Raw genomic sequence first — 14,732 nt, 5'->3', positions numbered from 1 at the left:
ATGCTCGAGGGCGCACTTCCTTTCATTCCTACGCTTTTCCAGGATAAGCAGGGACGTTTCTAAGCCGTCAACAAAAGCACATGCATCTGGTTCCCCATCCCCGACTAAATCTGGGCTTTGACACGGGCTTAGGGTGTTGAAGAGGCCTTGACGAGGGAGCAAACATTCTCACAGCTTGACAACCCGAGGAAGCTGGCAAACTCATAGGGGTGGTCATCGAGGCACCTTAGTGATAGCAGCTGGTGCCCAGAGATATAGTGAGAGCATCAGGGGCATCATGGACGGGGTACTGTGATGCAGGCATGAAAGTCTACTAGTATGTAAGCTCCGACGATCCTTTGCAGCCGCATCTCCCCCACTTCGCTCACAGATCGATCGTCGTTGTGAACCACCGGCCCAAGCTTGCTGTCCCGCTGCCGATACATCCACCTTCATCCGTCTCGATTGTTTCAAGCTCGTGGAGATGGTGACTAATTGCGTGTAGATTGGCGCTGTCTGTCATTGTGCCTGTCCCATCCTGTATTACGAGTCCCCCATCGAAGCAGTGTCGTCTCTCCCATCGGGTCTTACACTCAATTGCTGTTCTGTTGAGTATCACACTTGAGAGTATGACTTATGACCATGATAGCTCTAGTTTCCTCGCTACAAGCACCATAACTCGACTTTCGGCCCTCGCATCCGTCTACTTCCCCGGCCGGTAGACCACCTTATCCCTAAGCAGCCTCGGCGTATCCGGATCGTGACTCGGCAGCACCACGACGTCGTGGTTCCTGGCATATGCCTTGATCTTCTTCAAACTCTCAAAAGCCGCCACGGGATCACTATTCGCACCATCCGGCTCCTCCTTGTCCAACACACTAATTGCATACGTCGCATCTCCCGTCAGCAAGTACTTCGTCTTGCTCCCATCGTCATTATCCCCCACCACGATCAACGAGATGTGCCCTGGGACGTGGCCCGGCGTATCGACCGCGACGACCGTCCCGCCCGGCGCGAGCTCACACGACCGGCCCCACGGCCCCACGGTGCGTTTCTCCTCAAAGTCGAGAATCCGCGGCTCAAAGTCCTTGGGCCACCGGTCCGGCGTGCACCCTTGCATAGCAGCATAGATAGGATGCTTCCCAAACGCATCCCAGTGTTCTCCGCCGACATAGATAGGCACCTCAGGTGCCTCAACAGCAAGAACCTCCAGTCCGCCGGCGTGATCGTGGTGGAGGTGGCTGATGATGATGAACTGGAGATCCGTCGGCTCGATGCCGCGTTTCCGTAGTTGCGTGACGATGCCATCCTCCTTTGTGACCTGCAGCTTGTTGAGGATGCCCGGCACGGGGTTCCAGCAGGGGAAGTAGCCCGGTTCGGTGCAGTGCGTTGAGACACCCGTGTCGAAGAGGATGGGGCCCTTTGGGTGATGAATGAGGAATGCGCCTAGGGGCATGGGGCCGATCCAGTCGCCAGTGAAGGAGCGGAGAAAGCGGAGGGCGATGTTGCGGTTTTCAATGGGTTGGCCTTGCATTTCGGTGTGCATCCAGACGTTGCCGGTGGTGATGAACTCGAGTGAGATCTTGTCGGCGGGGGCCATGATGGCGGCGTGGTGAGAGTCCCTCACTGTGATCTCTTTGTGATCAAATCTCTGTCTACTGCTGGCTTCGCCGATACCAAGCTGGGTGACGATGTTCTCCTCTACACTTTGGCTGGGATGGTGATGGCAACTTGAATGTTTTGAGATCTCAAGTCGATTGTCAGTCAAGGGGCAAACAACATTAAAATCAGGTTGACCAAAACTTCTCCCGGCCACGTTGGATCCTTTAAGAATGACCCCATCAACTCCATTATGCAGGCACCCGCGTTTTTCGGCGCATCGCAGGAATTCCTATGGCCGTATTCTGGCCAATTATGAGCATTCCGATAAGCATTCAGCTCCGCCAGCCGCAATCCGTCCCCAGTCCGAGGCTGTCAGCAATAAGCATCCCTGGTAACCGCAGGACCCCTTGCTGATGGGAGCACATTCCAGTCAGCCTCGATAATCATCCGCAACCTCCTTTTTGAGTTCATGGGTGAGACAGCATCGTGAGTGTGTGTCTACAAGGTAACATGGTGTGGTGAGAACGCGACAGATGGTTGATCCGGAAAACGTGGTTATGGCGTCAACCCGGGGACGCGGCACACTAGCGGGGTAGCATAGCGGTGGGGTTATCGGACTGCAATGGTATCTTGAAAGAATCATTCGAGGGTCAAAGGGAACACTGAACAGGAGGAAATTGGCTGGAAGCTAGATCCCATTACTCCAAGCTTATCAGCAAACAACGAGACGAAGAGCCTCTTGATACATCTTCGTCACCAAATGCACTCGTAACTCACCACCGAAGGGAAGCGTATCTCATTGATGGAGCTTACTAAGACCAAACTCTTTCTTCTGTCTCTTCGTCACCTAACTTCGCATGTCGCAAACGGAAACCCTTTGGAGAAGTCAATCTTTCATTCTCTGGCGTGGAGGGGCTTTCCTGCATTCAAGACTGTTGATCGAGGGACGGACTAGTGCAGCATGTTTTTGGTCTCGATGTTCGCATTCATCATCATGCCTGATATCATGCCTGCTATGGGTCATGGATTTATAGGTAGTGCAGAGGTGACGGGCAGAAAGTCAGATCACCATGTAACTTTTACTACCTTTCATAATCAATGAACGACATCCCGCTCTATATCATAATCATCTCCAAGTTTGTGTAAGAACTCTCATCCGCCAAAAGGAAATCAACTAGATGCCCTTGGACAACACAAGATTTAGCCAATGATGGTAGTATGCCTCGTCGTCCACCGGATCCAAAATGGTCGGGAGATATTGTGTGCGCCACTCTTCCTGGCCAACATCACTGAAATCCTTCGGGCTGAGCCTCACCTGCTTTGCCTTGCAGTATTCCCAGTAACTGGGAAGCCATCCTGCCTGGTCCCAATCAATGATAGCTGCCACTTTTGGATTTGGCCTCCAGTGACAAAAACGTTGTTGGGCGGGACGAGATCGTCATGTGTAAACACAATTTGTGTGTCGCCATCAATCTCGATTCCGCAGGCGTCTTGAAACTGCTGAACGGCATTGAAGTCTACGAATGGTCCTCTGAGATCTGGGTGGGACGTCAAGAAGATCTCGTTCAGAGGTTGCTTGCCCAGGCTACCTAAAGGACGGGACGTCGTGTTGGAATGGCTCGCAAAGAAGAACGGAGATTTTAATCCACTCACCAACAAATCGATCATGACTATCTTGCTTGAAAGCTCGCAGCGCCCTGACCATTTCCTTGAGTTCTTCACAAACGACTCGTCTCTCGTCCTCTATCAAGTCGTGCCACCTGTCTTGCAGAGTCACTCCCTCTATCAAGGACATGTAAATAAACCTCTGCCCGTCATCCTCCGCCCAGTCAAAGATCTCGGGCACGGGTAATTTGCCTTGCAGTCGCTCGTACGCCACCTTCTGAGTCTGGGCCTCGATGATCGTGACATCGTCCCCGCACTTGACAAACAATCCTAGGGAAGAGAGTTTAACAGGCGGTGGGCGATCGAAGCTCGTAGCATAGATATCATCCGACTCTTCGTTGCGGGCCCTAACCTCAGCTGGCGTAGGAAGCGCAGGCGCACGCCCGTGTCTTAAAAAGCTTGTTTCGGGTAAGACTGTCGTCTGAGTAGAGACGGAGGAGACTCCATTGAAGCTCATGAGTGGAGGTGAGATATCGGCAGTCGACATCGCACGTGATGGCATAAGTGTCCAAAGGTATCGGCGAACGCTTTGGACCTGTGTTGTTGATGGTGGAGTGACTTCACCCAGATTTGTGGGATACAGACCCCATATGTACACTCTCAGTTGGGAATCTCAAGAGATTTAGTCATCAGGTCGCCAAGACACGCGCTTTCTATTAGATGGTATTGTGATGGGATCATCATAGTATCAAAGAGGAATCAAACTGAGGTCACGAGTTACACGGTAAGAATGTGAGAGGCTGAGCAGAAGTGTTATGTGCATTGATGTATGTACGCCCAGGTCGGAGGAGCAATCGCCATCGACTCCGAACAAGTCTCTAGGACCTAAAGTAGTATGTGCATGAATTCAAGTGTTATAAACTTGAGATGGAGGTTTGAACAAATATGAACGGGAAAGATAGTCCGCTTATCGCAGGAGAGCGTGGACGGTGGAGTTGTAGGTGTCAACGCAACCGCCGAGGTAGGTCGACGTCAAAGAAGCAGTGGTGTTCTTGGCAAGCGAGGCAAGGGCAGTGGTGCCGCACTTGAGGCCGAGGACGAAGGACTTGTGAATCGCGTCGGCGAGGAAGGGCGCGGTGTGGGTGTGGTCGTTGGGGTAGTTTGCGTTGGTGGTGGTCGCGCCGAGGCCCTTCATCGCCTGGGCGGCGTATTCGCCGTGCGGGACGAAGTAGTAGCCCTTTGAGGGGCCGCCGAGCTGCTCAACGGCGAGCCTGGTTCTTGGTGTTAGTGTCGATGTCGAGGGGCGGGAAAGTGAAGGGAGGAAGGGAGGGCTTACCATGCGTAGTAGAAGAAGCGGTCGTATCCGAACTTGTAGGTGCCAGTTTCCCAGACGTTGTTGGGGGTCGCAGCAGCGATGATGACCTGCGAGATGAGTGTAAGTCAAACGTCGATGTGAGATCAAAGATCCAAGTCGGTGATCATACCTTGGCGCCAGCAGCGTTGAACTTCTTGGCAGCGTTCTTGAGGTATGCAGGGTACGTGAGAACCGTCTCGGCAACACCACTACACAAACTGTCAGCATCTCTTTCTTCACGAAATGGAGGTCTCAGGAAGACTCACTTGTAGGTAGTCGAGCAAGTCTGAGTACCATCACCGAAGCAATCCGTCCTTCCATTGTCGGTAGGGGTAAGTGAGCCGCCATCATTGTGTCCAAACTCAATCACGACCCAATCACCAGACTTGACGAGCCCGGCAACGGTATCGAAGCGGCCCTCGCGGGTGTAGGAGCGCGCGCTGCGGCCGCCGATAGCGCGGTTGTCGACCTTGGCCTTGCTAGTCGAGAAGGAGTACTGCAGGAACTGGCCCCAGCCCTCGGTTCCGGAGCCGCCGCCGCCCTTGGCTGTGGTGCTGTCGCCGCAGAGGTAGATGGTCGGGACCGTCTGGCGCTTCTCGACGCTCTCGGTATCGGTGGGAAGGGCGGAGGCCAGGCCTAGGAAGCCGGCGACAAGGGCGATGTTGGCGCGCATCGTATCGTTTGGTAGTAGAGAATGACTGTAAAGAGTGACGAGGTTTCAGACCGAGGCAAGGGATGTGTGTGTCGTGAGAAGATGGGATGAAAAGCTTCACAGGATGGGAAGCGTTGGCTTATAATGGCTTATAGCAGAGCGGCTCTTAACTGACTCTTGACAAGCTTTCCGTCAGGGCCGGGATACGTGGGAAATCCCATCTTCCAGCCAATATCAACTAGTGCAACGCTCGACCCCGGTTCAATTGTTTCCAACGATCGTCTATACGCCTCCTCAATATCGCCAATATGGAGGATACACCAGTCACAGTCAACGAGGGTGTTTCCACTCGTCCGGGTGAGCGGGTCCTCCCCTCTCGGTCGAGTCCTGGGCGAGACCACGATCACGAGAAAGCGGCGTAGGTTGACAACGGGGGGCCGGTCCTCGTGGTGTGCCATATAAAGTAGACTTTTGCGTTAGCGAGCGGCTGCAAGGCAAGGAAAAGACCAGCAATCAGACGAGCCGCAGGCTCGCAGCGGCACTTGAGGTCACATCGGGGCTCCTCTCCGCCCCGCACACGGAGGAGAGACGGCGCTGCTTCGTTTCGAAAGGGCCTGGTGGCTGTGTTCCTCGAATCTCCGTCGTTGGCTCATCTCGCTGACTTTTGCTCTGAGAGCCTGTTCAGATCTTTTGTCATCGGGCATGCGCAGTTCACCTGATAAACTGGTTGTCAGAGTACTCTCATGACACTGCTGCTAAGCAGAGACCGAGCCGTTGATTGCAAGCGCAAAGCGTCCAAACTACAGACATCTCTCGCCCCTCTCCACTTCTTAAGGCCAGACGATGGCGCAATACAATCAATCTGGTTCAGTGGCTGCTGTGTGCTAAGAAAGGGGCGTAGGAGGGGATGGGGGGGGGGGGGGGGGGGGGGGCTTTCTGTCTTTCGTGTTTCACGACGGCCGTCGTCGAGCAAGGAAAATCTCCGCCAATCGCGGGCTCTCATCGTTGAGAGTGGCCCGTCCTCAACATCGTGGAGACTGGGAGTTGGGTCACCGACCACGCGGACTGAGGGCGGAGTATGGAGCTTCCAAGCTGGGATGTCCCAGCGGAGGTGTCTTACCTTTTTCGGCGAGCAAATACGACCCGAGTCGCCGTACACAGCAACTCGAGTATTAAGCTTGGAGGTAATGTTGATGAAGAAAGTAATGTTGATGAAGAAGGTAGGATGAGCAAAAACTCGTCCCCTCTTGTGGCCCGAGTTGAGGCGCCTGGCGCCTCGTGGGAAAGATGGCGCGAAGGACTCGGAGAGTAAGGGAGGGAGAGAAAAGGGACGGAGCTGAGTTGAACTCGTAACCCCGCGTTGAAGTGCAGAACTTCTTCCCCTTTGGAACGGGTCCGCCGACGGGTGCGCTTGTAAGGCTTGAAAGGGGGTCACGACGGCGGAACCATTCGCGCCGTGCGGTGTGTGCCTTGTTCCTGAATAGGACCTGGAGTTCTATTCTTCCAGAAAGCGCCCAATGCAATGGTAAGTTGCCCAGACACGGGCCCAAGGCGGCATGCCGGCACTTGGTCTTGGGCTGCGCACGCCGTGCTGAGTGGAGGGGGGGCGGAAGCCAGATTTGTTGAACTCGTTTAAAAGACGGCTAACCGGATTATCAGAGGGTTCGTGATCAGATGAACATGGCCGTCCTATCCGGGGGGTTGCGCTCTGCTTATTGGTGCAAATTGTTCTCGGTGCAACGTCTCGAGGTGTCTCTAAGCTTTCGGAGAACTCGGGGCAGGGGTCATCCTGAGGGTTGGCAAAGCTTAAACGAGGGCACCGAGTCGAGGAACTCGTCTTTGCGCGCTGTTAGCGCAGAAGCTTGTGATGAGAGAGAGTCATGCAAGGGTGAGAAGGGGATAGCGAGGGTCTTGCGGATGATGTTCGGTCAGTGTCTATGGTGTCATTCGTCCTCTCATTTTCCTGATATTTCCTATAAAGCAGACGAGGTCGATAGTCTGGTCTAGATGCTTGTCGCGATGCCTGGGTGGGAGTTCGCGTTCGGAAATTCGGTTACTTAAAAAGGTTGAAACTGGGGTAGGGAGCTTAAAAGAAGATTGCAGGGTGAGCAGCGATGCTGAAGCGCTACGGGAATAAGAAACCCTCGTGGGTTCGACTCACCTCGGTGAATCGGTGAGCTCGGTGACCAGGCCGGTCGGTGGCTCGGTGCGGACCCGGTGGCCGGAGCGATTGACGGGGCTACACCGAACGCCGGCCGCTTCCCGGGGTGGATGGCTTGGACTCCGGAGCTCGAATACCCTTACACTTCCCTCCGCAGGGCAGGGTTATCTTGGGCCGAAAAATTATTCCGGCAAAGTGCCATCCATATCAAATGAGAACAACAGGCAGACGGATGCATGTACAGTGAGCGAACCGTTGACAGATGCACCTGAATTTAGGGCAGAGGGAAGTGACAGATAAGTCCATCCGGTCGACCTGGAGAATCTGCAGTTGCCTGACAACCGTTGACATGCCCCTGTACTGCCTTTGTCTGACGAGACGCTCAATTGGTATCAATTGAGTTCCGGGCGCATTGAGGTGACTCACAGTTGACGGCATTCATTATCAACATGGGACCCGATGGATAGGCAGTCTCTGAATCTCTCGGCACTCCACGAACGGCAATGTTATCAGAGCCTCTGACTATCCGCACGAGGCCGACGACATGATGTTACATCGTTGCATAGTCCAGAAGATTTAAGGTTACGACGTCGCCTTCTCCAGGAAGATCAAACTCGGCAGATCCATGGTGAACCATCGGATCCGAAATCCTAGCCCAGGATAGTCGGCCTCGGACCGCCTTGGATCCGGCGGGGGAAGCTAAACAGACCATTTCAAGGTTTCGACGTCATCACATCTTCGACAACACCATGCTATCTTAACCCAAAACTTCCTCAGCAAGAAAGCGCATCTACTTGCCCACGAAACGAACGACAAGCCATTGTCACTACCCAAGATTCCAAAATCTCAGTCAAGCCTCAATCACCCAACTCGCAAAGATGGCCACCACAGAGATCCCGAAAACAATGAAGGCAATCCGCGTAACATCCTTCAACAGCCCCTACAAGATTCAAACCATACCCGTACCCTCACTAACCTCCTTGGCGCCTCATGACCTCCTCGTCAAGATAGCAGTCGCATCCTACTGCCACACAGACAGCATGGTCTCCGCCGGCACCTTCAACACATCCCTCCCCTGCACCGCGTCCCACGAAGGCTCCGGCACCGTCGTCGCCGTCGGCTCGGCCGCGTCCCCGGACTTCAACTTCAAAGTTGGCGACAGAGTCATGTGCGGTCTCCCGCTCCATCCTTGTGGTTCCTGCTTCGACTGTACTTCCGCGCCGGAGACCTTTCGGCAGTACTGCAGTCGCATCGAAGGCCACGTCGGGGTTCATGTTGACGGGTGCTTTGCGGAGTATGTCAAGGTTGACGCGCGGTCTACCGTGCCAATTCCAGATGCCATCTCGTTTCTCAGTGCTGCGCCGCTGGCGTGTGCTGGGAGGACGGTCTGGAGGGGCGTGGTGCAGGCCGGGCTGAAGAAAGGCCAGTGGCTTGCTGTCGTTGGGTCAGGAGGCGGGTTGGGCCATTTGGGGATCCAAATGGCCAAGGCTCTGGGTTTGCGTGTCATTGGTATCGATGCGAGGGATGAAGGATTAGAATTGACGAAAAGCAGCGGCGCGGATGTTGTTCTTGATGCGAGAAGGGGAAAAGAGGATGTCGTGAAGGAGGCGAAGGATGCCGCGCATGACGGGGAGGGTGTAGATGCCACGCTCAACTTGTCTGATGCGGACTCTGCTGCGGGGCTGGCCTGCGCGGTGACAAGGATGCATGGGACTGTGGTGCAGATTGCGCAGCCTGACGAGGTGAAGATCCCGTTCCAGGAGTTGGTGTTTCGGGATGTGAGGGTTAAGGGCAGTCTATTGTGTTCGAGGGAGGAGAGTGTGGGTTTGATGGAGCATGTTGCGAAGAACGGGATCACTCTCAAGACGAATGTTTTTCATGGGTTGGACAAGATTCACGAGCTTGTTGAGCTTGTGCATACGGGGAAGATGAGCGGTAAGGCTGTTATAATGGTGGATGAGCAGCAGATGGAGCATGAGAAGAAGCTTGGTGCAAAGTTCTGAGACGATGAAGTTTTGAGATCAAAAGACGACCCCATCCTTAATACTGATGATTTACAAATGAGTTGTGATCTTATTAAGCTCATGAGCGGTTGTGGTTGACCACATCCCTTCGCTCTTTATCCCAAGGACTCCCACCACGGTTTGTCGGAGTATCAGGCGAATGGCTTACAATCTTGGTGTCGACCGGAGACTGCCTGACCTTCTCGTTTCCTTTACTCGAACTGGTAAAGAAGCCTTGTATCTTGGATCCTATTCCCTCTCCCGAACTGCTGCTATCACTGCTTCCAGAAGTACTCGGCCCGTTACTCTTCCCACTCAATGCCCCCGTCAACGTCTTCGACCCAGGCGTCATAGAAGGACCATGCGTTTCAATCGCCCTAGTATTTGAGTTGCCCCTACCAGGTCCGCCTCCGATTTCGCCCGCGTCAGAGGGAAACTTGTCCTTTGGCCCCTTGGGGGTATCGCGGTCGGCGGCACTGCCGCCTCGGTTGCCGGTACTCAGCTCTGCGCCGCCCGTGGCGCCCGTGTTGGTGCCAATGCCTGCGCCGCCTAGGCCGTTGTCGCGTTTCGCGTCCGCGGCCTTTTTACGCTGCTCGGTGACGGCATCGGAGGTGGGGCGGGAGTTGTCTGCGTTGTTTGCGATCTGTTGAGAGGCGTCGCCTGGATTTGAGGAGGGTTGGCGGACGTAGTAGATACCGCCTCCCAGGAGAGCTGCTGCGCCCATGAGGGGGACTGCATAGTTTTGGCGGGACATTTTGACGACTGTATTCTTGGTTTTGAAGAGATCAACAAGTATTCAATTTGGGATATGAAGTAGGTTTGTGGTAGAGATCCGTCGCCAGTATGTTGATGTAAAATAATGCAAAGTATGTGGTCAGAGTAGGAATGCAAGCTCCAAACCTGATGACTACCAAGCTCAGAGCCCGGCTTTGTTTTAATCAACTGCCTGTGACGAGTCCATGGCATCATCCGCGAGATGAGCTAACCCGCTTAACGTAGGCTTCTCACTGTCTCTTTCGCGCAATGTTGTCTCATGCGAGGCGTAAATCGATGACAGCTTCTCATGCGGGTAATGACATCAGCATGTGGTGCAAGCGGTCCGCGCTTGCGGAGACCAGCAGACATTCCACAGCCGATCGGCAGGGACCAAACATGAATGATGAGGCCATGATTCGTCAATGGGGCTTAGTCCCATCCCGTTCTCCAGAGAATGGCGAGCTAGTGAGACATTTTCATCTGTGAGCTGGAGACGAGGCTTGATGCGAATTGGACTGGTGCGATTTCCTCTGAGTGACAACTTGAGAGGCACACAAGCATACACGCACACAAGCGTGACAAGGTAACTCAATGCTCACTACATGGCTGAGATCAGATCAGATCGGATCTGACGCAGCGGAGCGGTGCCGAGCGTCACATCGCCGGCTTTAAGTGGACATGTTGCGGGTTGCCGGCTCCTCACTCCACCTAAGAACTCTGGTTTCTCTCCCGGACCGGCGCGGCATCGGATCGGATCAGAGCTTCAAAATTCTCATTCACTCGGAAGTTGTCCATTCCTCTATATCTCTCTTCACCTTCGAGTTTCGAAGATCGCGAACTTACGCCCCTCTCTTCAACCCAACACCCTGCTCCTCCATCCAACTTCTCTTCCTCCCCAAACGCCTCCTCAACACCATACACCCAGCCCCCGCAATCGAAGCCCCCAAACAAAGCGCCTGCAAAACCACATAGCCCGTCCCAAACCTCCCATTCACATCTCCCTCCAGGCCCCTAGGCCGATTAACATACTCCTTCAGCAGCATCCCATTCATCCCCAACGTAAACGCCGGCAAAAACGCAGCAGCCGGCAACATAAACCAGCACCACCCGCGATACCGATCCCAAAACCCGGCCGGTAGTGCCTCAATCTCCGCCCTCGTCCCGCGCGGACACGGACACACGCGCTTGATGCAGGAGAAGTAGCACTGGCACCGCAGCCAGCTCGGCCGTACGGCGATGAGTAGCTCCGTGATGAAGAGGTAGGATACTACCACGAGCCCGTAGATGAGGGCGATGTTGGCTGTCGCGGTGGGCAGGATGAGCCATGAGTTGCGGAAGGCGCTTAGGAAAGGGTTGTTGACGCAGGCGTCTTGGGCGTAGTGGTAGCATGCCCATTCAGATTCGGGGAGGCGTAGGGCGTGGGCGACGGCGCCAAGATCGTAGGGGAGATGGGGGGATGAGTCGAGGGTGCCTGCGAGGGATTTGGATGGGTAGGTGTAGGCGAAGGAGGCGGCGAATTGGTGCATTGTTACGAGGTAGGTGTTTGGGTTGGTATCCGACGGGATGATGCCGTCGAACTGTGAGTTTGTGAGGTTAGCTCCACGTTCGCGGGATTGTCGTGACAGGTCTTGGAAGAGACTTTTGCTTACCTTCACTATAGCGAGGCTCGATAGGCCGAGATGTTGAGCTCCGTTGCTGTCGCGAACTACCCAGGTGCCGGCCGTGAGAGTGAGGATCTGGACGAGAGCGACGAAGAGCGCGAAGAAGAACGCCAGCACGAGTAGTACCGGTCGCATGAGGTGCCGCGAACCAGGCGATAATGGATCTGCTGGTGAATGATCCATTTCTGCGACTGTTCTATCTCAACCGTAGACCTTGTGTCGTCGAGATCTACGCTTGGCTGCCGGCGACGTAGCTGTTACAGGTAACAACACCAGGAATCAAAAACGCTTCTCGCCAGGGAAACTGATGGGTTTTGTTCCAAAGGAGATGGACGATCTTCGCTGAGTTTCTATCTGTGTTATTGGTGGTAGGGTCTCAGTCAGCTTCAGCTCGGGGGCTGTGCTGCAGCGGAGTTCCTCGCGTCCTAAAATTGGCCATCCCACACAAGCGCCGGGAAGGATTCTCAGCTTATTGGTCTGTTCTAACTGTGCGGTTCATGTTCTCGAGTTTGGTTGGAGGTGTCTACTATGCCTTCAATCGAAAGCATCTAGATCTCAATCGTGTATACGGGAGCTTATGAGAGTGTAAAGACAAACGAAGCTGTCGTCGATGTTGAAAATGAGTGTGGTTACCGCCACCGTCCAGGAATCTTCCCCGCCGCTCAGCGCCCCTCGTGTCGCCTGATTGCGGAGGTCCGCCTAAGCATTTTAATGCCACTCACATTGACTCACGAAATATGAAATCTGGATGTTATTTGCCTCCCCCTCACGGGCGAACTGTCTATTGCCTCGTGTTCACTCATTGGCCTTGATCCTGCGTACCGGACTTCATTGCTTAACTTAGTGAAGCGCTACGATGATTACCTGGCTCATACCGCGACCCATCTAGTGGCGCAGGCCGGAAAGGTCTACGCCAGAGGTCGGCCATAGAGGTCGAAGGTGGCACTTTTACTTTTGTTACTTTTGTTTTGAACTCTATCGTCGACGAACTGGCTTTCGGAGAAAGGGCGTGGCGACTAAATATGATGTCCCCATCGAATCTCAATCTCTCTTACACAACTTCTTTCCATCCACCATCGACATATTCGTTGATTGATTGATTTCGCTGTTTTCCTTCACTTCAACATATCATCCAAAGCCCGAATTCCTTACTCAAGATGAGCTTCTCGCGCTTTCTCACTCGCACCCGGTCTTCCACCAAAGTCCTTCTCGGGGATGATTATGTCGAAGTTGCTAGTATGGAGCCCGTTGTCCCGGAGCCTCCCCACCTGCTTTCGGCATATAACGACCAACGCTTAAGACAGGGCTTATCTTTCGCAGATCAAACTCTCCGGCAGACGCAGAGAAAAGTCTCTCCCATTACTGGGCACTGTTTGAATATTTACAAAACGACTCTGAAAGCGGTCCTGGAACAAGATTACGACGGTGAAGAGGAGAAGGAGAAGTTGCTCGCGCAAGTGCAGACTTATGAGCACAATATCTACACCAGAAGATTACTCAAAGGCCCGCGGGACACGGCACAAGCAACGCTGGTGGGACGTTTAACCGAGCTTCGCCAATATGAATTTGCAGCAAGATATGGCGAATACCAGGCGATTCTTTGTAAAAAGCTGAAGATGCATGCTCAGACATTCCGCACCAAGAATTTTGAGCAGCTCCAGGGCTGGAATCGTTACTGGACCGAAATCCAAGAAGACCTAAAAGCAGAGAAGCACCTGTACGAGAAGTTCAGTCTGGGCGACAAGAAAGTCGATGAGGACGACGTGGCTACGACATTAGCCGTCTACGCAGCCTGCAAGAACGGAGGCTTCTGCTTCGCAACGATGCTAGGCAGCATCGAAATGTATGCCAATCGGAACAAGTTGCTGCACGCGCCGATCCAAGAGATAGCATCTTGTGGGCGTTGGGGTGCCTTGCGAACTCTTCTACGACAAGATCGGCTGGACGTGCCCACAGCAGTTCCCCCAAGCATGACAGAGCAAATTCCAATTCTCCAGAATATCATTGATTCATGCATCGACGAGTTTTTTGACAGATCAGGCGTTCCTGCGCTTGCGGACGACAGATGGCGGATCAGAGAGGAAGCAGAAAGGAATGCAGCTCAGGAGGAGCAAAACTCTGAGATTCGAAGAAAAAACATCGAAAGGTCCAGGCAAAACATTGTAGCTACCGCAGCAAAAGCCTCTTCAAAGCTAATAGATGACTACAAGATGGCTCAGCTGGCCGTTCAAGGAATGGGGATCAATCTTGATAATCCGATCGTTCTGGATACACCAACTGGGTCAATTCCTCCTGATTTGAAATCACTCAAACGACCAAGAAACGAGGCAGATCGCCTCGAGCGGGCTGAGAGGTTTAAACGTCAGAAGAAGGCATGGGATACTATAATCAGTCTTCAGTCGCAATGCCAAAGGAGGTATAAACAGTATCAGGACGACTATAATACTGCAAATCCTGCAATAGATCCAGCAACTTGGTTAGATTTGGCACCGACACAGGACGCTTCACCGCCCAGCTCCTCAGGTTCTAGATCTTCACAATCAAGATCGTCACAATCAAGATCTTCGGGGGATCAGTGAAATAGGCATGATGAAGGATGGACGGGCGAAGGAGGGATCAAGTATGTGTTAATGGAGTATTGCGACTTTCAGAGGCTGAAAGCCTTCCTAAACTCTTGGAGTTCAGCTTGTTGGACCAAGTATCGACGAGTAGGCTTGTCAACAAAAGCCAGGCCTAGAATTAGTTCTTTAAGTATTGAATAATAACAAAGGGTTAAGTTAAATACAAGGCCGTGAAGAGACTCTTAGCCTCCTTGTGACAAGATTTACCTTACGAACCTCTCGTCCACCTCTAGAGACTAGGTACCCTCAAAACTTGTCCAGCGAGTTCTGAATCGCCTCGTCACTGTGGAGGATTTTGCCGCTGAGCGGCCACGGAAGTCTTCTCATTGCAACTCATC

General features: G+C 53.5%; 7 protein-coding genes across 7 annotated transcripts; 2 read left to right on the top strand and 5 right to left on the bottom strand.

The window, feature by feature from the left end:
• Window positions 1-206: 206 nt before the first annotated feature.
• BDP55DRAFT_649547 (metallo-beta-lactamase superfamily protein) lies at window positions 207-1,821 on the bottom strand. The gene has a single exon (XM_060573915.1). The coding sequence runs from the start codon at window positions 1,577-1,579 to the stop codon at window positions 683-685; it is 897 nt and encodes a 298-aa protein (XP_060434784.1). The 5' UTR covers window positions 1,580-1,821; the 3' UTR covers window positions 207-682.
• An 872-nt stretch (window positions 1,822-2,693) lies between these two features.
• Window positions 2,694-3,703, bottom strand: BDP55DRAFT_701306 (phosphotransferase enzyme family protein; the record flags this gene model as incomplete). The annotated part of the gene is made up of 3 exons (XM_060577917.1): window positions 2,694-2,981; window positions 3,032-3,170; window positions 3,235-3,703. 3 exons carry the CDS (start codon window positions 3,701-3,703, stop codon window positions 2,756-2,758), a joined length of 834 nt encoding a protein of 277 aa, XP_060434783.1. The 3' UTR covers window positions 2,694-2,755.
• Window positions 3,704-4,153: 450 nt separating this feature from the next.
• BDP55DRAFT_543113 (GDSL-like Lipase/Acylhydrolase) lies at window positions 4,154-5,213 on the bottom strand (the record flags this gene model as incomplete). Its single annotated transcript, XM_060568382.1, has 4 exons — window positions 4,154-4,457; window positions 4,523-4,608; window positions 4,671-4,749; window positions 4,807-5,213. The coding sequence occupies 4 exons, from the start codon at window positions 5,211-5,213 to the stop codon at window positions 4,154-4,156; spliced, it is 876 nt and encodes a 291-aa protein (XP_060434782.1).
• Window positions 5,214-8,393: 3,180 nt separating this feature from the next.
• On the top strand, window positions 8,394-9,356 carry BDP55DRAFT_542702 (uncharacterized protein; the record flags this gene model as incomplete). The annotated part of the gene is made up of 1 exon (XM_060568337.1): window positions 8,394-9,356. The coding sequence occupies one exon, from the start codon at window positions 8,394-8,396 to the stop codon at window positions 9,354-9,356; it is 963 nt and encodes a 320-aa protein (XP_060434781.1).
• Window positions 9,357-9,395: 39 nt separating this feature from the next.
• BDP55DRAFT_317458 (uncharacterized protein) lies at window positions 9,396-10,244 on the bottom strand. Its single transcript, XM_060566734.1, has one exon. It carries the CDS (start codon window positions 10,108-10,110, stop codon window positions 9,436-9,438), a length of 675 nt encoding a protein of 224 aa, XP_060434780.1. The 5' UTR covers window positions 10,111-10,244; the 3' UTR covers window positions 9,396-9,435.
• A 707-nt stretch (window positions 10,245-10,951) lies between these two features.
• Window positions 10,952-11,908, bottom strand: BDP55DRAFT_690804 (uncharacterized protein; the record flags this gene model as incomplete). The annotated part of the gene is made up of 2 exons (XM_060576906.1): window positions 10,952-11,689; window positions 11,762-11,908. The coding sequence occupies 2 exons, from the start codon at window positions 11,906-11,908 to the stop codon at window positions 10,952-10,954; spliced, it is 885 nt and encodes a 294-aa protein (XP_060434779.1).
• A 721-nt stretch (window positions 11,909-12,629) lies between these two features.
• On the top strand, window positions 12,630-14,544 carry BDP55DRAFT_649538 (uncharacterized protein). The gene has a single exon (XM_060573914.1). It carries the CDS (start codon window positions 12,931-12,933, stop codon window positions 14,350-14,352), a length of 1,422 nt encoding a protein of 473 aa, XP_060434778.1. The 5' UTR covers window positions 12,630-12,930; the 3' UTR covers window positions 14,353-14,544.
• Window positions 14,545-14,732: the final 188 nt, after the last annotated feature.

Source organism: Colletotrichum godetiae (assembly GCF_030913485.1).
Source record: "Colletotrichum godetiae strain CBS 193.32 chromosome Unknown BDP55scaffold_5, whole genome shotgun sequence".
In the NCBI taxonomy this organism is placed as follows: domain Eukaryota; kingdom Fungi; phylum Ascomycota; class Sordariomycetes; order Glomerellales; family Glomerellaceae; genus Colletotrichum; species Colletotrichum godetiae.
The sequence above is the reverse complement of the archived record's forward strand: the minus strand, read 5'-3'. Positions and strand labels throughout refer to the sequence as shown.